The 18,761-nt window shown below is 38.9% G+C and overlaps 1 protein-coding gene across 1 annotated transcript in view; it reads right to left on the bottom strand.

The window, feature by feature from the left end:
* Positions 1-16,709, bottom strand: part of lmtk2 (lemur tyrosine kinase 2) — a 48,764-nt gene extending 32,055 nt beyond the window's left edge. Inside the window, exons 1-4 of the mRNA XM_041817343.1 lie at positions 16,196-16,709; positions 1,183-1,316; positions 866-1,019; positions 622-698 (exon numbers count right to left, since the gene is read on the bottom strand). Coding sequence (XP_041673277.1) covers positions 622-698; positions 866-1,019; positions 1,183-1,316; positions 16,196-16,298 — 468 coding nt within the window. The 5' untranslated portion in view covers positions 16,299-16,709. The remainder of the gene's footprint in view (positions 1-621; positions 699-865; positions 1,020-1,182; positions 1,317-16,195) is intronic.
* Positions 16,710-18,761: the final 2,052 nt, after the last annotated feature.

The following is an 18,761-nucleotide window of genomic DNA, read 5'->3' on the forward strand; positions in this document are numbered from 1 at the left end:
ACGGTACATTGATATGTGAATTTATCTAGTATATAACAAACAGAAATGAAAATGTTCACGCAAGAGGACAGTTTATATACAGAGGCGATTTATATTCCAGATTTTATGGGAGATTATATGTCATCACGATGTGTGCAAATCCAGTTCTGTTATTTATGCAAGCAATTAAGCAACTTTTTTATAATAACCAAAAACAGATTCTCCAGAAACTCCATCCATACATTTTCTATACTGCTTATCCTGTTGGGGAACAGGGGGGCCTATCCCAGCTGTCACCCTGGACTGGTCATCAGTCAACCACAGGGCTGACATATAGAGACAGACAACCAGGCACACTCACACTTGTGGACAATTTAGATTCACCAATTAACCTAACAAGCATGTTTTTGGTGGTGGGAGGAAGCAAGAGTACCCATGCATGCACGGGAAGAACAGGCAAACTTCGCACAGAAAGGCCCTAACCCGGAAGCGAACCAGGGACCTTCTTACTGTGAGGCAACAGCGCTAACCCCTGCATCGCCATGCAGCCCCTCTCAGAAACTCAATTACCAAAAAAGAAATTACCAATAAAATTTATAATCCCCTTCCCTAAATACTGCAATAAAAGAACACTGATCTTACCTGGCCAAACCAACCGTTGCCGATCTCTTGGATGTAACTGAGACTGTGTCGTGCTACCTGGAGGCCGGCAGGTCCCTCTGTGAAACAAACCAGCAAACATAAATAAGGTGCTCTTGTTGCTCAAAAGTGTTACGCTTCTAAAGATTTACTTCATTATTTATTTGATAAATATCCATGTATTTTTCCTGTCAAAGCCTTTATGCGACATGCTTTGACGCTGTATGAATCTGTGCTTGTGTCTGACCTGGGATTCGGGCAGGAGGTTGGAGGTGTGGGGGTCCAGGGAGGGGCACAGGGGACACAGCGAGGGTATAAACCTCAGCTGGGGACTGCATAGACGGCGTGTCCTCCGCCGGTGGAGTGAAATCAACCTCATCATCAAAGTGGTCCTCAAACTCCTGTATCATAAAAAAGGGTGAAAACAAGCTTAACATGAGTCTGACAATGTTAAATAGTTCACATATTATACAACAGAGACTGTCCTTTACTATTCCCTGCTTTGTATTCATCAGATGTTTCCCACATGGGGCATGTCAGCTTCCTGCCTGCCAGCACTCTCACCTTGAAGTTGATCTCCCTTTCTTTGCAGCAGGTCACACAGTTCACCAGCAGCACCACCAAGGCCACAAGCGCCGTCAGTGACACTACGAGGGACAGGTAAAGTGATGTAGACAGTGTGTCCGCTGTGCTTCCACCTTAAAAACAGACAAAAACAAAGATTAAAATATGCTGAATCATTTACATTCCTAGCTGTGTGTCAGAATTCATCTAACAGAGAGTAACAGGAGGAAGCAGACTGTGTTGTTGCAGGTATAAACATGACTGTGTTTGAGTGTAATACAGCACATCAGGGCTGCACTGTTTCTTCTTCTAAATCCACCCACAACAAAGGTACATTTAAGCTTCACGTACAAAAATAAACTGCACGGTGCTTTTAAACTGAGGCTAAACTGCAGTGATAGAAATGCCAGCTCATACATCATGCAGCAAGTTACACAACAATTCTTATTGTAAGAAGAGTCAGGCTAGTGCTGCACTAAAGCTGAAAATTTATTGTGATTTCAATTGTAGAATTTTCAAAAAAACCACAACACGACAGTATGAATTTGTCTCAATAAATGCACAAAGATCCTTACATAAGCAAGCAATGCTGTCTCACTCAAAATGTGCACATTTGATCTTTGTGTTCATGCTTTCACAAGTTTTTGACTCAGTCAGATGAAAATCAAACTAGCTATCAGCTAGCTTCAGACTAATTTATACCAATCAACTGGCAAACAAAGCTTGTACTGCACATATCAAGCAGACTGAAAGACAGACCTAAGGCCAAAACTAATATGAAAAACTACATGGTTCAAATATTAATTGCATATCTCTGTGCACACAAACTCACTGCATCTATCTGGAAATCTTTCTGTGTTTTTTGATAACCAAAGATACAACAGAAAAATAATTTCAACATTTGTTCTGGTTTTGTTCAGCCCCCAGTGAAACCATGACTTTAAGGGTTCCTGCTTTCTGCAAACTTGACGTGACAATGCTTGTAACTCCTCATACCACACACACAACCTCCATCTCTAATCAGCCATTCAGACAGACAGCTGTGGGGGTTTCCACTGGCTGCTGAGCAGCTGATGGTGCAGCAGTGGTGACAGCAGGTGTGGGTCAGAGCTGGTGAAGATGCTGCTGGCCCAGCACTTTGAGTGTGAGGGCTGACGGCAGCCTTACAACCCACCCACTGCACCACTCAGCTGCTGCTCTCTCTCAACTGATGCTGACCAACATTTACACAGCAGCTTTGTTTTTTAGGGCAACTGATTTCTGAATAAGTGCAAAAATCAGCGTTGTTCTCTAGACTGCAGATCAACTGAACGAGCTGTAACACTGTATTTCTAAAATAAATAAAAACAAGGTAATATTGCAAAACATACACTTAGCTAGACAGTGTAATAATTAATTGCCAAATTGTATTAAATGTCTTGGACTACAAAGAGAGATGGAGACCAAACTCTGGATCCACAAGCTGGTCAAGCAAATTCCAAAACCAATAACATTTGAGCCTCTTGCTCTGCTTTTGTGATACACGAGTCCTGTATTATCTTGAGTTTAAGAGGCATCACTGCAATCTAACTTTTGTTGAATAGACATGTAAAGTTGGCATACTGGATATCTGCATAAAACCAATATCCTGCATCCCTATCTACAACCAAATGTGCTTTAAAAGCAGCCTTTAAAGCAGTGTTATTCAACCCGGCTCAACCAAAGAGCTTAATTGTTGAAAAATACCATTGCAAGAGCCACAATCAAAGTGTTGAAAAAATGGGTTAAACTGGCAATAAAAATAAGTTAAAGCTGGTAAAAAAAAGAAAGGTAAAAAAGCTGCAGAATGTGGCTGAGAATGGGTGACCGGGGTAAAAAATGGCAAAAACTGGATGAGAAGTAACAAAAATGGAGAGAAAAGTGGTAAAAATGGGTGAGAAGTGACAAAAAATGGTCAAAAATGGTCATAAAATGGCCAATAAGGTGGCAAAAAAAATTGTGAAAAGTGTTTAAAATGGGCAAAAAGCAGCAAAAAGGTGGGGAAAATGGGCAAAAACAGGAAAAAGGTGACATTTAATGGCAAGAGGCAGCTTAAATGGGAAAAATGCAAATTGCAAAAAGCAGGATTAAAAAGGCAAAACATGGTGAAAAATGGCAGAAATGGGTTAAAGTGGCTAAAATTGGCAGAAAGTGGCAAAAAGAAGAGGCAAAAATGGGCTAAAGGCAGCAAAAAATTATTAAAAGTGACAAAAACTGCAAATAAGGGCAATGGAGACATAGACAAAAAATAAAGGTTGACAATTAAGTTGAACAATTAAAGCCTACTGTATAATTGTGGGAAACAAACTGATTAATGCTACTTGCAATGGATAATTTCTGAGATCAAAGTTTTCCTTTTTAAAGGTTTCCTGGGGAATATTTCAAATTAAGACATAAAAGATCCAAAAATCATCACAGAAGAGCCACACGTTAAGTATCACTGCTTTAAAGCTCGGCTCATTACCCAGATAAAACACATGTTGTCAGAGGAGGCTGTATGCAGGACTTAGTCTTTAAAAAGGAGCCTGTTGTGTTAACTGCATTACTGACATAGGCTCGTCTTTTGTTGGCAGTTATTATGAGCCTGTCACCTTGTGACAACCCTACCACATCTGAAATGTCACTGCTCATCTGACAGGTATGAGTGCTTGAGAGTCATAATCTTTGCTGTGTGAGTGAACAGTCAAAAGCTGTTTAAGTCAAATCGCCTCGGTGTGATGCTTTTGTGTGTTAATGTAAACGTCATTACTAATTTGTCAGTAAGACGTGGTTGTGCTTGTCATCTAGGAGCTCACAGCACGTGTGCAGCTTGTTCCTTTGTAATTTTATCTTGTCATATCAGCCTGTAAAAAATGTAAACAAAGTCTCAACACACTACATCACACATTCTCCTGGCATTTGCTGAATAACTGAGCGTGAACTGAAAGAACAGAGAGAAATTTTGTGAGCCCCGCCCCTCTGCTTCATCACCCCCCTGTGTTTATTCTGTCTCCCACTGGTCGGAGCTTGTCAGGTACATCCTGTCTGCTGGAGGGAGATTCAACACCTACCGGGTCTCCTTCTGCTGAGCTACAAAGTCCCAACAGATGAAAGTGTCTTTTGAACACATCCAGACTTCAAACTGACTTCTACTTGCCGCATGTTTTCACACCACCACGAGAGAGAAAATTAGAAAATTCAGTATGACTGCAGCACAAACAGACTGAGCCTTTAGGAATGAGAAAGAAATCAGACAAGCCCAATACGTCAACACTAAGCTGTAATAACCACTGCTTTGCCTGACGGATAGACCCTGATGAACCAATCCAAAACCAAAGACGCCCCAGTAGACTGGGAATCAATATCTGCTGATTTTCTTTAAAAAACATGATAAGCTGTTCTGAATTAATGTTTTTTTTTGTCAATCACCTTAACAGATCACCCATGGTACATACTCTGAGTCTGCAGCTGAGAACAGCCCCGTGTTTACGGTGTAGTAACATTTTGGCTTATCGATACTGCTATCATGTCTGCAGGCTCTGGACTGTAACGTCATTTTATCATGTCAACGGTGCAAAGATATCAGCTCCTGCAAGGGGAACATATGCTCAAAGCATATCGGTACTGTGCATCAAATTAAACCAACATGCAGTACCGCTGATTGTTGGCTTGGGGGAAAGAAACACCTCTGGATGTGCTGGGGGAAGCAAACGTTGGCTTTAGCTGCAGCAGAATTTGCAACACTGTCATCATCGATTTAAATGCATGTATTATTTCTTAATGCAAACACAAGGCATTACTGATGCTGCTTTTAGCTTGGCAGACAACTGCTCAGTCTGAGTCCAGTCATCAGCGTGCTTTGCTCTGACACTAAAGAGTAACTGAAAGTCACAAATGTGTTATTCTAACAACCACAGACTTTAATTGTGAACATCCTGCAAAGTAACCAGGTAGAACAGGCGTTCTTTCCTCTCCAAGTTTGATGTCTGTGATAACCACAGCTGAGTGAGCGTACTCTTTTTGCATCTCTGTCTGCATGTCTGGGGCTTTACCACAAGCAATGTTGATTTTGTGGACTTAAAATGTCATCATTATAGAGATGAGACTAAGACTAGCTAAACATAGATCTCTGACGACTCAAACTATAATGAAAGTAAGTTTAGTTTTTATCGCAGAGACTAAAACTAGACTAAAATGTAATTGAGTTTTGTCAGACCATCATAATCCATGATATGTCTCCTCTGTGGGTAAACCAGTCAAACACAGAGCTAGCTTTTCTGCCCTTCAGCTGTAGGAACCAGGAATTCCAAGTTTGGCAGAGTGCATAGAGCACACTAGTATGATTTTGCACCAGATTTAGGTAGAGAATTAATGTTTTGATAATAAGTAAGGACTGAAATATAATCACCGTCTATGAACAAAAAAGGACTAAAATGTTTGAGGTTCTGTCAGCCAAAAAAGACTTAAACCATAGAGGGGAAATGACTAAAATGTGACTGAAACTGAAAAAAAAAAAATTTCAATCTTAAGACTAAGATGTAATCTGAAAATAGCTGCCAAAATTCCCCCTGAACGCAACCTGTGAGCTGCAATAGATCGACTCAGTTTGACTTAAGCCGGTCGCTGCAGTGATTCGTTTCATAACAGCATAAACAGCTGTTTAACGGTGTGTTTTCATTGATGACTCACTTTTTTAAGTCTATGATGATTCAAAGAAGCAGGCTGTGGCGTTCAGTTAAGTTAGTGAAGCAGCTGTGATCTCTATAGCTGCTTATACTCACTGGTACCACTGCTAAAGCTAAGTTAAATTAATGATAAACTTGATATTACTGCCAAGTTCTTCACAATAAGAGTCTGCAGTTGCTAACACTTTTATGGTGAATGCCCAAATCAGGAAATATGGTAGCCTATATAGTAAAAGTCTGACACACCTCTGCAGAAGAGAAATAAAACTCAAACTAGAGGTGTTGTTACACAAAATGAACACAGAGAGATTTATAAAAACATTTTCCTGCGATCTTATGCTCAGGCATGAATTCAGTATGCCATCAGGCTTGTTTAAAGGGAACTAAATATGTTACAATGTTATTTAGCAGACACTTTTATCCAAAGCAACATACATTCAAGGGCAAGAGCAACACAAGCAAAGATCTAGACAAGAAGAAACAATATGCATTTAAATGTTCAATGTTGTGATACTGGAATATAATACTAAAAAGGAAAGAAAAATACGGTGATATCACTTTGAGATCATATCACCCAGACCTTATAGATAGATATGTTAGGATTCATTCAAGTCAGCTCTGTAAATTTATTATTAGGTGAATGTAAATAAAAACAATGTGTTTAAATTTAACAAGAAAGATTCAGTTTATGACGAGAAATTTCCTTAATTAAAGCTGTGAAGATGAGGATGTTGGTTATTTAGCAATATAAAATTGAGATAGAAGATGGAATCATGAGCTTTATAACTTTTAACTGGGGATGCACAATTTTTAATTTTTATTCATAATGCAGATATGTTGATATTCACAAAATAATTTTATCCGATATCAACACTAACATTTAAATGTAGTTCAGACCTAAAACTTCTGTTCTTCAGACACACAGTTTAAAGTCTGAGGATGTGCAAATAAACAAATGTTGGTCTTTAAAACAGGCTTTAAACTTTAAGGAATGATGAAGAATAAAGACAGAGACTCGAGCTGAAGTAGGTCTGCTGGTCCAGCCTAAAACTCCACTAACTTTTTATGTTAGATTGTAAGTATGGCCATATTTACAGCTGATATAGGGAGATTTTTTTATCACCAAAATGTAGGTTTTAAATATAGGCAGAAATGTTCATATCTGCTGATACCAATAATACACTCTAAGCTCATTTCTGCTGATACTGATATACCAAAAACATTGTGCATCTCCTTTTTAAACTCAAGCTCTTCTGAGCTTATACCACTTCTGATAAAGATGATTTGTTTTTTTGTATTTCCAACAAACAATGGAAAAGGATTGATGGTGGTATTGATAAAGACTCGAGTCAATAAGGAGTATCAATACAGGTATTAATATCAATGAAAATTAACGATCTTCATCCCTAATATCACACAAAAACCTGATTGATGTATCCTCACTATAAAGCAAAGCTTGTTTGCTTGGTCAGTCCTGTCCTGCAACATCATAACTGTTTGATTTTCAATCACCTCCTTATCTCTTCAGTGTGGTTTGGTTATCAAAAAAAACAGCAAACACCAGTTAATCTGCCTTTACATTCACTGTGTACAGATTTTACAAAAACAGAACTGTTAAGTAATGAATTCTCTACATGCAGCAGGGCAGGAACAACTGTTATGCTCTGCTGAAACAGCTTTTTATGCAAATCTATTTTTTGAAGCATGCAAATGTCAAAAGAAAGAAGAAAGTCAGCTGGGTGTCAGCAGCTGTTAAATGCCAACAGAAAAAGAAAAAACTCATAAAGCTATTTTTCTGAAATGTACTTTGAATTTCTGGCTGGACAGGTCTTGGATTTGTGTTGTTTTTAACATGAAAGCAGTGTCTTTATATTTATTCAAATAGGCATGGCTTAAACCAACAGCCACACCATGATTGTTCAGGTTGACAGAGAGGTAACTTTAACCCACCCAAGCATCAATACAAGGCTGTGCAGAAACTGTGCTACCTAATTTGGCATTAAGTCCTGCCTTCCTGCAGTTCATCAATAAAATATTGACTTGAAATAAGCCTGATGTAAGAACTTGTCTGACATCATGCTGAGCAGTGGTCTTACTAGTCAGATTTGCTTGCATGGAGCAGTTATGAATCTGTGAAGCCCAGCCTGTCAGAGTGAGGATAAAATGAGCAGCATCACTTATCTCCCAGGGGAGTATTAGATAGTCTCGGCTATGATTGAGATTCATTTCAAGTCTACTACACTACACCAAGCTATCTTCTACAAAAATAGACATGCTTGCAAAAGCAGTCTCTTTAAAATGTTAAAAATAATATTCTTCTATGCATTCCCATTTTTTACAGGAACCTGAGTGCCTAAAGGTTTTTAAGAGACCACTAAGCCTTTGGTAAAAGTAAGAAAAGATGTACAGGATTACTTCCACAGACCTCTCCTTTGTGCTAAAGATTGCAACAGAGAGACAGTGTCTTTGGTGAAATATTGATGAGAAAAGGAATTAAAGATTAAACAGGTCTACAGTCAGGACACAGACTCAGTAGATGGAGCTCTAAATGCGGATGGTTACTTACAGATGTTAAATTGAAGCATTTCCTACCTCACAAATCAGCAGCATCAAGGGAGAGGTGGTAAACCTTACTCAGTCTTATGTGGGCTACTGAAGGTTACCCATAGGTCTTTGCGGTAGAGTTGTAAGAAAGAGCAGTGAAGCAGCCTGGTCTACTAAACTGAATCAGCTTAACATAGTTGAAAAAAAGCCAGACTACGCGATACCTTTAATCATTTAAGCTCATTGTAGACTGACTATACAATTAACACTTGACACAGTCCCCACATGAGTGAAACTACGGTGCATTCACGGCTAATCTGCTGAGAGTATTTTAGGGCAAATAGCGCTTACCGTAGGAAAACAACAACAAAAACATTCCAGCGTCCCAGAAACACCACTGGTTAGGCTTACTCTGCTGAAGCATATTTATCAGAACCACAGGAAGGAACTTAGTTTCTCAGGCATAGAAGATACTCAGGTGGGCCACCAAGGTACATTTACAACCATATAAGTATGTTTGACCTCTGCATATAAACATCATCCATGCACAAGAGAGAGTTGTCCACTAATGTGTCCCGCAAGTGAATGAGCTGTTCAGGGAGTGACGTCTCAAGTTTAAATTTAAGCTTCTTATATCCTTATTTAGACATTTTTCCAAAGCTGACTGCTGCTGATATTATCCTGTACTCCTGCACTCTAGGACAATGGTTGCTACCTCCCTGCCAAAAAAACGCTTCACAGACGCAGCCCACCTGCTACAAGTGATGTTATTTGGTATTTTCATACCACATACTGCTTAAAACACTGTCAAAAATAAACCTACAAAGGAGGGTGGGGTGGGATGAACACATCTTCAACTCTCCTATTCAAGTCATTTAGTGGGAAACACTGGCTTAAGTAGCTACATACTTCAAAAATAGTCAACTTTATTCCTTTTTAGACTTTTCGCTATTCTGATCTGATTTAACTTGAGCAACAGGATTCCTTTACGGAGCCTTGCTGGTGCAAAGTGGAGAAATTAAGGCTAAAATACAATACATTTTTGGCAGGACTGCATGAATATAAATGATTACAAAACTAAGGGGGAGCTAATTTTAAACCAAAACTCAAAAGAGCTATTCAAGTCAGTATTTTTTTGCTTTCTTACTTTTTTAATCTGTCTGCACCTCCTCTTCTTTCTCTCTCCTTTCCCCTCTCAATAGCTATGGCAGGTGGCTGTTCTACCTGAGTCTGGTTCTGCCCAATAAAAGGAGGTTTTTTCCTCTTTTTTTTTCTTCCTTAACAGAGCGTATGGTCTAGACCTGCCCCCTTTGTAAAGTATCTTGGCATCACTTTGGTTATGCTTGGCGCTTGAGCCATTGAAAAAACATAATCAAAATGATCTTCACCAGCACTGAGATCAGGATAGGCAAACTGATTGACTTCACGATTGTATAAAACCTGCATCACATGCATTAATCAAACTTAAACACTCTTAGCACTTTGGGAAATAAATGCTATAAATCAAAACAGTTAGTGAAAAAACATAAATGCAAAAAAATACACTTTATAATCACAATAAATAAACAAATGAATGCTTTCTTGGCAAAATATTACTACAGATATTTGCCACATGACATAACTTGTGGATAAAGTGCTTGTAACATGGCATGTGACACAGTAGTTATTTAACAAGTTATCCTGTGATCACTGTAAGCCAAAATTGTGATAAAAATTGAGTTTTGATTAATTGCTCAGCACTAATCTCTATATCAATAAAGATTGACTGAGATCCTCAGAATCAGTCCATGACTGGTGTAATGATCCACGGAGAATTTCCAGATGGCTTAAGGCCGGCTCAGACTACATGATTTTTCTGGTCGTTCACAATGGCACCATTCCAGACTATGCGACCAAAATCTTGTCTTGTCTTGGCCGACACACTACAAGAGTGATCCTGACCGCTCACCGTATGCTGACGTCACCACTGTCTCCGCAACTGAGTGTGAGTTCACAGGTTGTTGGGGGGCAGGTCAAAGAGTGTCAGTCACTCTACAACAGTAACGCTCTATGTGATTGTTGTGGTCTTTTGCTTGTAAAAAGGACAATAAAAAACAATTATGGATTGGATTATGGATAATAAATACGGATATATCAAGAGGAGGACAATATGGACTGTCCCTCCTTCAGATGGGACAAGGTATGCATGTGATAACATAAATAAAACAAAATAAAATTTACACATTAGTTGTAGGGAATAAAAGGGATTAAAAAGTGGTAAATCTAGTAAATGATGATGTAAAGATAAGGAGCAAATCCTCTCCTGTTGTCAGACGTCAGGATTCATGTCGTTAACGTCAGGTCAGGGTGTCAAACTAGACGACAACGTACGAAAAATTCTGACATGCTAGACTTGTTGAATCGTGGTCGTGGGGCGTCTTGGACGCGCCATTAATTATGTCAGACTATAAGGCCATTTTTTGTTCCTGACGCTCCAAATCGGGCCAGAGTTTTGACGATGAGCTGTGACGTTGCAGTCAGGCTAAAATCTGGCTGTATTCATGTAGTCTGAGCCGGCCTTTAGGCTGTCTACTCACTAGATGATTTTAGGCCTGAAGATGGGACTGATTAAAACCCTCCATCAATCAGGTAAAGGGACTTGGCCAGATTTGACCCTTGTCCCAATAATCCTAAAGTGCGTGGTGCCTATACCGTTATTTTATGGCTCTCCATCAAGTCAGAGCATCCCCAATCTGAAACATAAATGTCACACGTATCATTCATGTTTAATATTTCTGATTCGAGATCAGGCTGCCTCAAATGGAACACCTCTGATCACCAATAAGAGCGAGTAGACCAGAAAGCATCTCCATCTGGAGACTCAGATGCTGCTATGCTGAACCTATTTTGTCTTTTCAGCAACACATTTCCATTTTTTGTTTTGTTTTGCAACAAAACAGAACACACACAGGGACAGCCAGCTGATAATCCATCATACTGGGTGTTTTTTTATTAACTCGTGTTTAATCACACATAGCTCTGTGGGATCCTGTGTTTGTGGAATCATCACTGTGAAATCATTACTAGAAAAGACAGGTGAGAGGTCTTGTGGTCTGGCTGAATTACCACAGATTCTGAGGATAATAATGTTATGAAATGGTTGTAATTGTCCGTATGTCTGCAGTCTTCCCCATTTTTGAAATGGATTAAGATTTGAAATTCATCCAGTGAGTAGCCAGCACAGCTCGAATTAAGCCTCATTACAACCCTACATAAAAAACACTTGGCTGTATTGGGGGCAGCAGTTTTGATCCAAACACCGCCTGTCTAGTTCAGCAGAGCAACAGGGTTCCAGGCTGAGCAGGACACCCAGAGACTGCAGCAGAAGTCGTGTAGTAAAAACACAGGAGCTAGGTCACGGCAGCTCTACATGGGATCAGTTCTCCTCATTTAGGCTTTAACTGAGTCATGGGTTCATATTATGACTTGGCAGGCCCAATCCAAATGACTCAACTGGTTTTTGGGACCAATACGGCAGGGAGCTGCCAGGTCTTATTTCGGTTCCACTGCATATTTTAGCAGGCATTCACGCAGAGGGGGAGCTGACCCATTTCTGCAGACTTTACCCACCGGCGTGCACAACAGTGGATGTCTGTACTTTCAGCTGCAAACAGGATGAAGGATGGCATTGTCTGGCAGACACGTTTGGGTTCAACTTAGACTCTTCTGTCCACTAAGATTGAAGCCTCATCAGTCAAATAAGGAGGTCTGTGATCTGAAGCAGATGACACTTGTGCAGACATCTGATCTGTCATTTTTCTGACACAATAAAAAATAATGTCTGGTCCAAAGATGTGCAGTGGAGGAAGCATCCTGACTGGAGTGAGGAGGCTCTGGATGGAGGGACATAAAGCATGGCTGGTTTGTACAGAAGAATCCCCTGCAGCCTGAAGTGGTTGTCACTGAATCACTGAGCATTGTGGTGAAAGGTCAAGGCCAATGTCCACCTTGATTTACAGGCTAGACATGCCACCGTCACCAGGCTGTTACTAAAGTTAAAATGTCCCTTTAGGTTTCATGTGTAAACAGAGCACACCACACTTGAGGGCTTAGCAAATGACTTTCCAGGTAAAACTTAAATGCCTGATTCAACCCAAATAAATCGTCAAAATGTAAAATATCTTTTCCTACCCAACTTTACCACATCTGTAAGCACTGGTTGATAAAACTGTATGCAGGGCAAAGAGCTGCCGTGTCATAAAAGCGTAAAAAGAAAATATTGCAACATAATTTTCCTGCATGATATTTAATGACCAAGCAAACGATGCAGTTGCTAATCATTGACTTGTGCTGATAAGCTTGGAATGTGTTACAGTTACACATTAGCCAGCATTACTATTGCATATGCATCTGCTCTTTGCTTAAAGGGAAAAGGGAATAATATCAAGAGAGGCTGAACACACTGGACAAACACTATAAGGCCAATACTATCTAGAATATAATCTACGATGTAAATCTGATGCCTTGGAGAGTACGCACCCACCCATATCAAAATAAAAAAAATTAGCTTGTTTCTCTGGAAACTAAGTCTTATTCTGTGCTCTAAAGAAGTAGATGATCTTCTTTCATCATTAATCCATTTTTTTAGAGAAACCCAAAAGAACTGGTTTATCTCTTGCAGCACACCAATGATTGTAAGGATGCACATGATGCATTGGTTTAACATTGGAATGGGCTAGTATTGGCCCTTTTGACAAATATCATCCACCTGTGAATAATAAGGGCGTGATCGCAGATGTTTATCTGTTATGTTGTGTCAATTCATGGTTGACATTTAGGAAACCTAGCTGTTGATTTAGAAAAGAGATTTATTATTGGGCAGAAGATGTGACCTGCTGGTTAAACTTCAATCTTTTTTCATAATGAAACATGGGAAAAATGGCAAAGTGGGTAGATTTCACCAAAAGAAGTAATGAACACCAGCAGCAGCATCAGCCATTGGCTTCATACTTATTCCAATCATCCTTATCAGCATCAGGCAGCAGCCCTAATTTTTTATAATCAATGCATCTTTAAATTACAAGGTATGCAAGGTCACAGTGTCAGGGGTGGCCCCAGGGTTGCAATAGAGTGTCAGCATACCTGGTTTTTAATAAGTCAGGTATCTAATCAATGCTCGGTGTCAAAGTGTACGCAGGTATCTGAGTGAGTGCCTACAAGATAATTATGGTATTTAATAAGTTTTAAGGGATTGATATAAATATCTTAAAAGCATCTAATTTACAAAGTTGTGAAACAAGTAAAACACAACCACTTGAACGTGAACATCTATAAATGCCTTAGTTTCGGCATAATGTATCTGAAATGGTCAAACAATAACCTGAACTGCAAAGAGTTTATCTTTTTGCTTCACTCACATTTATAAATCAATATCAGGTTATTACCAAGTACCTTGACACATACAAGAAATTTGACTTGATATTTTGGTGCATAAGCACTGCAAAACAATGAGCACTAATACACACACACTACATTAGTATACACTTAATTGTAGGTCTGCTTCGTATTGTTTTTTCCAATATGCCAACATTTCCAGACTTTTTTTAGAAAATGATACTAATATACACCTTTTTTCTTGTAAAACACACCAACTGTGTCCAGTGCAAAGAGAGGCTGAGTCAAATAGAGCTAAGAGAGGAGCAAGGAAGCAGACAGTCTGGTAGTGTTTTTATGTTTGGGGCTTCTTTCAAAATGATCAGGGCTTACTGTAGGCCTCCTCGAGTGTGTGGCACCCTAGACAACCACCTGTGCCTGATGATAATATTTTATATTTTACCAATATTTAAGGTGCAGATAAGTTTAATGCTGCTGATATGCATGGGCAATATATATCTCGGCCGTAAATATCAAATGAAATTTTCGGATTTGCTGATATTGATATCAACTTTTTAAGCTTATATCTGCTGACAATCACGCTACAAAAAGGTGCACACAGTACATATCATATTATTGTCCAAACTTTTATTGTCCCCTTTTTGAAAATCTGCCTTGGCCTCCATTGCTGCACATATTTATGTGCCTCCACAAATTAACAAATTTAAGCACTATCAGTAGAGAGAGAGGGAGTGATTTTCTGGATAGCAGCACTGTAGTGGTTTGTCATGCTGACATCAACAACATCTCAGCCTTGTAGAGTGATACCGTTTTATACAAGAACTATAGAAGCAGGAAGAAGTGGTAATTAGGGATGCACTGATAGCACATTTTTCCAGACTTAGTATGTGTAGAAGTACTTATATTTGGGTGCTCATCAATACAGAGTACAAATGAGTACTCAATTACACCATAAATGTTCATAATTTCTTTTGAAAGTTTGTTCTATTTTCATCAGATGTTCTTCATCCATCCTCTTAACAATTTGCCAGCACACAGTGTTCATTCTCCTATACTTCTGTCATCCTCATTTTGTTAAAATAAGGGGTAGTCTGATTATTGGTCTTGTTGACTATTAATGGTGATTACCATTATTGGCATTTATTTTACAGGTAACTGGTCAAGATCAATTAATTCAAAGACATGCTACTTTGGCTCCATTGCAAGGCGCATCTTTCCCTCTGGCTTTGTTTTCACTGTCTACAGTCTTACCTAACGTAGACACTTTTCGTCACTACCAGCTGATCTGCTCTGAGGCCTGGGTGGCACTGACACGGTGAATGCATGGCATCACTTCCTGTTTTCCTCCCACTACAGTGTTTCTCTGTGCTGTTTCCCATGTTGACAGAGCTAGTGCTAAATTTTTTACTGTCCTTAATTTTTGAACATGCAGTTTTACCTTTGTCACATTAGATATATTTTATTTATCATGACAAATGCATTTCAGTTATCTGTCAAATGCATTACCAATAATCGATATCGGGCCTGAAAAACCAATATCAACCTAACATTAATTAAAATAATGAACTGCAGACATGGCTCCAGCTTTGCCTGCATACTAACACAATGAGAGGCTAACATCATGCTTTAACTGATACTGAATGCAGTATCTGCAATGTTTTATGAGTGCACGTATGCATACCTAGGCTTGGTATTGGTACCAATACCCAATACTGGTATCAGTATTTTACTAATGTTGATGACATCTGTCACAAACCAGTGATGCAGGAGAGGCGCCAGGACAAAACATCCAACATGTAACTGAAGGTGCACTCTAAAACAATAAAAAAACAAGTAGTTTCCATGCTGGTAGGCCTCTATTCAACCCATTGTTCCATAAACCTTGTTAAATGTCAATGACCTGGCCAACCCACTGACACCTTTGTACCTGCAGTTAAAATGGGCTGTTGTATATTAACAGAATCATACCACTGCTACCAGGACACTCATTTAATGTGTGTTAACATTTAATTACAATTAAAACAGACTTGGTCAATGAGTGTTTTCTAAGTTAAAGTAGAGGGAATATTTGATTTAAACTGTTTGCGTCTATCTAGATGAATCGTGTTATTAGTGAAGATAAAACGAGCATTATCATAAGATTCACTGGGTAGTCAGACATTGTCAGGGGTGTGAAACAAATAACCATCTGAAACACGTAGGGATAATTTGATAACCGTCTTCACCGGTTAGCAGGAAATGAATCCAGGTTGTTGTTGTGTTGTTAGCTTTTAGCTTCCGATTAGCAACACCTACACCAGCGAATATTAGCTACCTGGAACATCTGCTGGCTAAGCAGCTGGACACAAGACCGTGGTAATTACAGAAAAAAATACATCCTCGGCTGTTCATCAGTTTGCAGCCAGGTGTCTTACCTGATTTGTGGGGATAGAGAAGAGGGGCACCTTCACACAGACAGAACACCGAGAGAAGAATCCCACCGGCCAGCAACAAAACATCTCCACGGCGGCTCTTCATCCTCCTAGCTTAGCTAACAAAATGTTAGCTGCGTGGAATCGTCTTCCTAAACAATACCTTGTTTATATAAAACTAAACTGATTATTTTAACCATTGATATTGAGTATATAGTCAGCGTAGACTCCCGAGAAGCATATTATCTGTCTGTTTAGCGTTAGCGTCTTACTGTTAGCCAGCTAGCTCGCATTCAAGTTAGCTTGTCCATGCTAACAGTTTCAGCTGACGACAGCAAACACCGCCACGAAAAATAACATACCGCCGTCCATTGAGACAAAACCAGCTATCACCTTTCACGACCTATCATACTGACTGTATTCACATCTAAGCTATTTCAATAAAATCAGCTAAATAATAACAATCAATAACCCTGACTACCACGAAACACCTCTCCTCCAAAGCGCCATGTTCCTGTAAAACGTCACATCACGGAATGAGGCGTAAAAAAAGGGCATGATTGACAGGTACTCAAGCCAACCACAGCTGAGAATGCCCGCATCTTAAGTAAATTCAGCCAATCAGTGTCGAGCTTTATTATCAGTCCAGTGAATCCAGTCCTCTGTCTCAAAGATGAGGATTTTTACATGCTTTCGCTTGCCAGACATGTGAGGAACTGTCAAGGCGGAACGACCTGTATATAAATGTTTATTTCAGGGCTTATAGCCAACCTTGGACTACAGAGGGGGGATGTAAAACTGTAACTGTGTCTCTTATACACCTACAATGAATACTTGAACATATCTTATAAATACTTGAACATATCCTAATGAATTTAGAGGAGTTATTTTATTCCCAATGCAATATTAATTTCAAACAAGGCTGAATATAAACGTTAGTTTTTAACGTGCCTTGCATTCGTGTGTAAGAAGTCTTGATATGATTTTATATTAGTATAATGGATGTGAATGTAAATTATGTTGTTTGAATTCTTAACTAATGGTGATTTTCTGTCACTATGTAATTGTCAATAAAAGGTTTTCCCAAATGTTAAATCCTTATATGTGTACATCATCACATTATCCCATAATATGTTGCCTTAATTTATGTTATGACCAGAGGACATTAAAGTTTATGAAAATGATTAATCTTTATCACAATTTCTCACTGTTTAAAAAATAAACAACAATTTTTTGTGTGCTGGTGCCCCCTTGACACGTTAGGTACCTTTTTATATTGTTCTCACCCCTGCTCCTCAAACTTCCTGAGCCCACCAACAGACATATGTCAGTTGAAGTTATTTTTTTTCCTCATTCCTCAAACTTTAAAGTGTTCTCTAAGGCAGTGGTTCTGAACCTTTTCAGCCCACATCCCCAAAAATAAAGGTTCCAGAGACCAGGGACCCTCACAGTACCTGAAGGTGGTTAAACACGGCCATGCACATTCAAGAATAGTCATGTGCAGTCAAGGTTGCCCATAAGGGGGGATAAAGGGGAGCTAAAGTGGGAGTCCACTGGGGTCAGCAAAAATTAGTGGCAATAATTGTTTTAGAAGTGGCAAAAACAGGCAGAAAAAAGTGGTGGAAAGCGTTTAAAATTCACAAAAAGGGGTTTTAAGTGGCAAAAAAGTGTTAAAATTGGCAAAATTGGTGGGAAAAATTGATGAAAATGGGTTGAAATTTGGTAAAATCAGTGTAAAGAGGCAAAAGTGTAATTAAAAAAAAATAGTAGTTTTTTAAAGATATCTGGAGACCCCCTCTCAGTATTTCATGACCCCCAAGGGGGCCCCGACCCTCACATTGAGAACCACTGCTCTCAGAAACAAAGTTTAAGGTCTGAACTAGAGCTAATTTTTTTTTACGCATGAGAAGAATTTATTTTTGTGTGACTTGAAGTGCTTTGTCAGGACTGTCTCAGTGACCGATCCTGCTGTTAAAGGTTTAGTTTAATCAGAAGAACTAATTCAAGCTCCATAAATTATTATTAAATGCTCTACATGGGTCACTGTTAGCTGGGTTTTACAGCTACAGATGTTTTTAACTCTTAAAAAGGCTCATAAAGCTTGGTTTAATGTTAAACATACACTTAACATAGTGTAGATAATGTTGATGACATCCAAAGAATTGTCTTTCATTACTGAAGGTCCACATTTTCATAAAATACATCTATTATTTATTGTAGAATAAAATGTATTTTTTTATGTATGTCTATTTATAAAGCAAGTGGACTTTTAAAATAAGAGTAAGGGGGTAATAATTCTGCAAAAGAGAGCCTTGATGTTTTTAGAATGAAAAAGCTCCGAGTCAGAAATATTGGTAAATCAGATATCATCATAAATCCAGAGCCATGCATCCTCAAAAGCACTAGTTGTTGATAAAGAAGTAGTAAAAGCAGAGGGTCAAATATGTGTAAAACTGCATTAGAAAAGAAATACTCTGTATGTTTTTTGTTTATTTAATTCAAGTATGTTTTTTTAGTTTCCTTGGTCTTCAAAGAAATATGAGTGAGAAGATTATCTGCTCTGATTAAC

This window comes from Cheilinus undulatus, linkage group 21 (assembly GCF_018320785.1).
Source record: "Cheilinus undulatus linkage group 21, ASM1832078v1, whole genome shotgun sequence".
Classification (NCBI taxonomy): domain Eukaryota; kingdom Metazoa; phylum Chordata; class Actinopteri; order Labriformes; family Labridae; genus Cheilinus; species Cheilinus undulatus.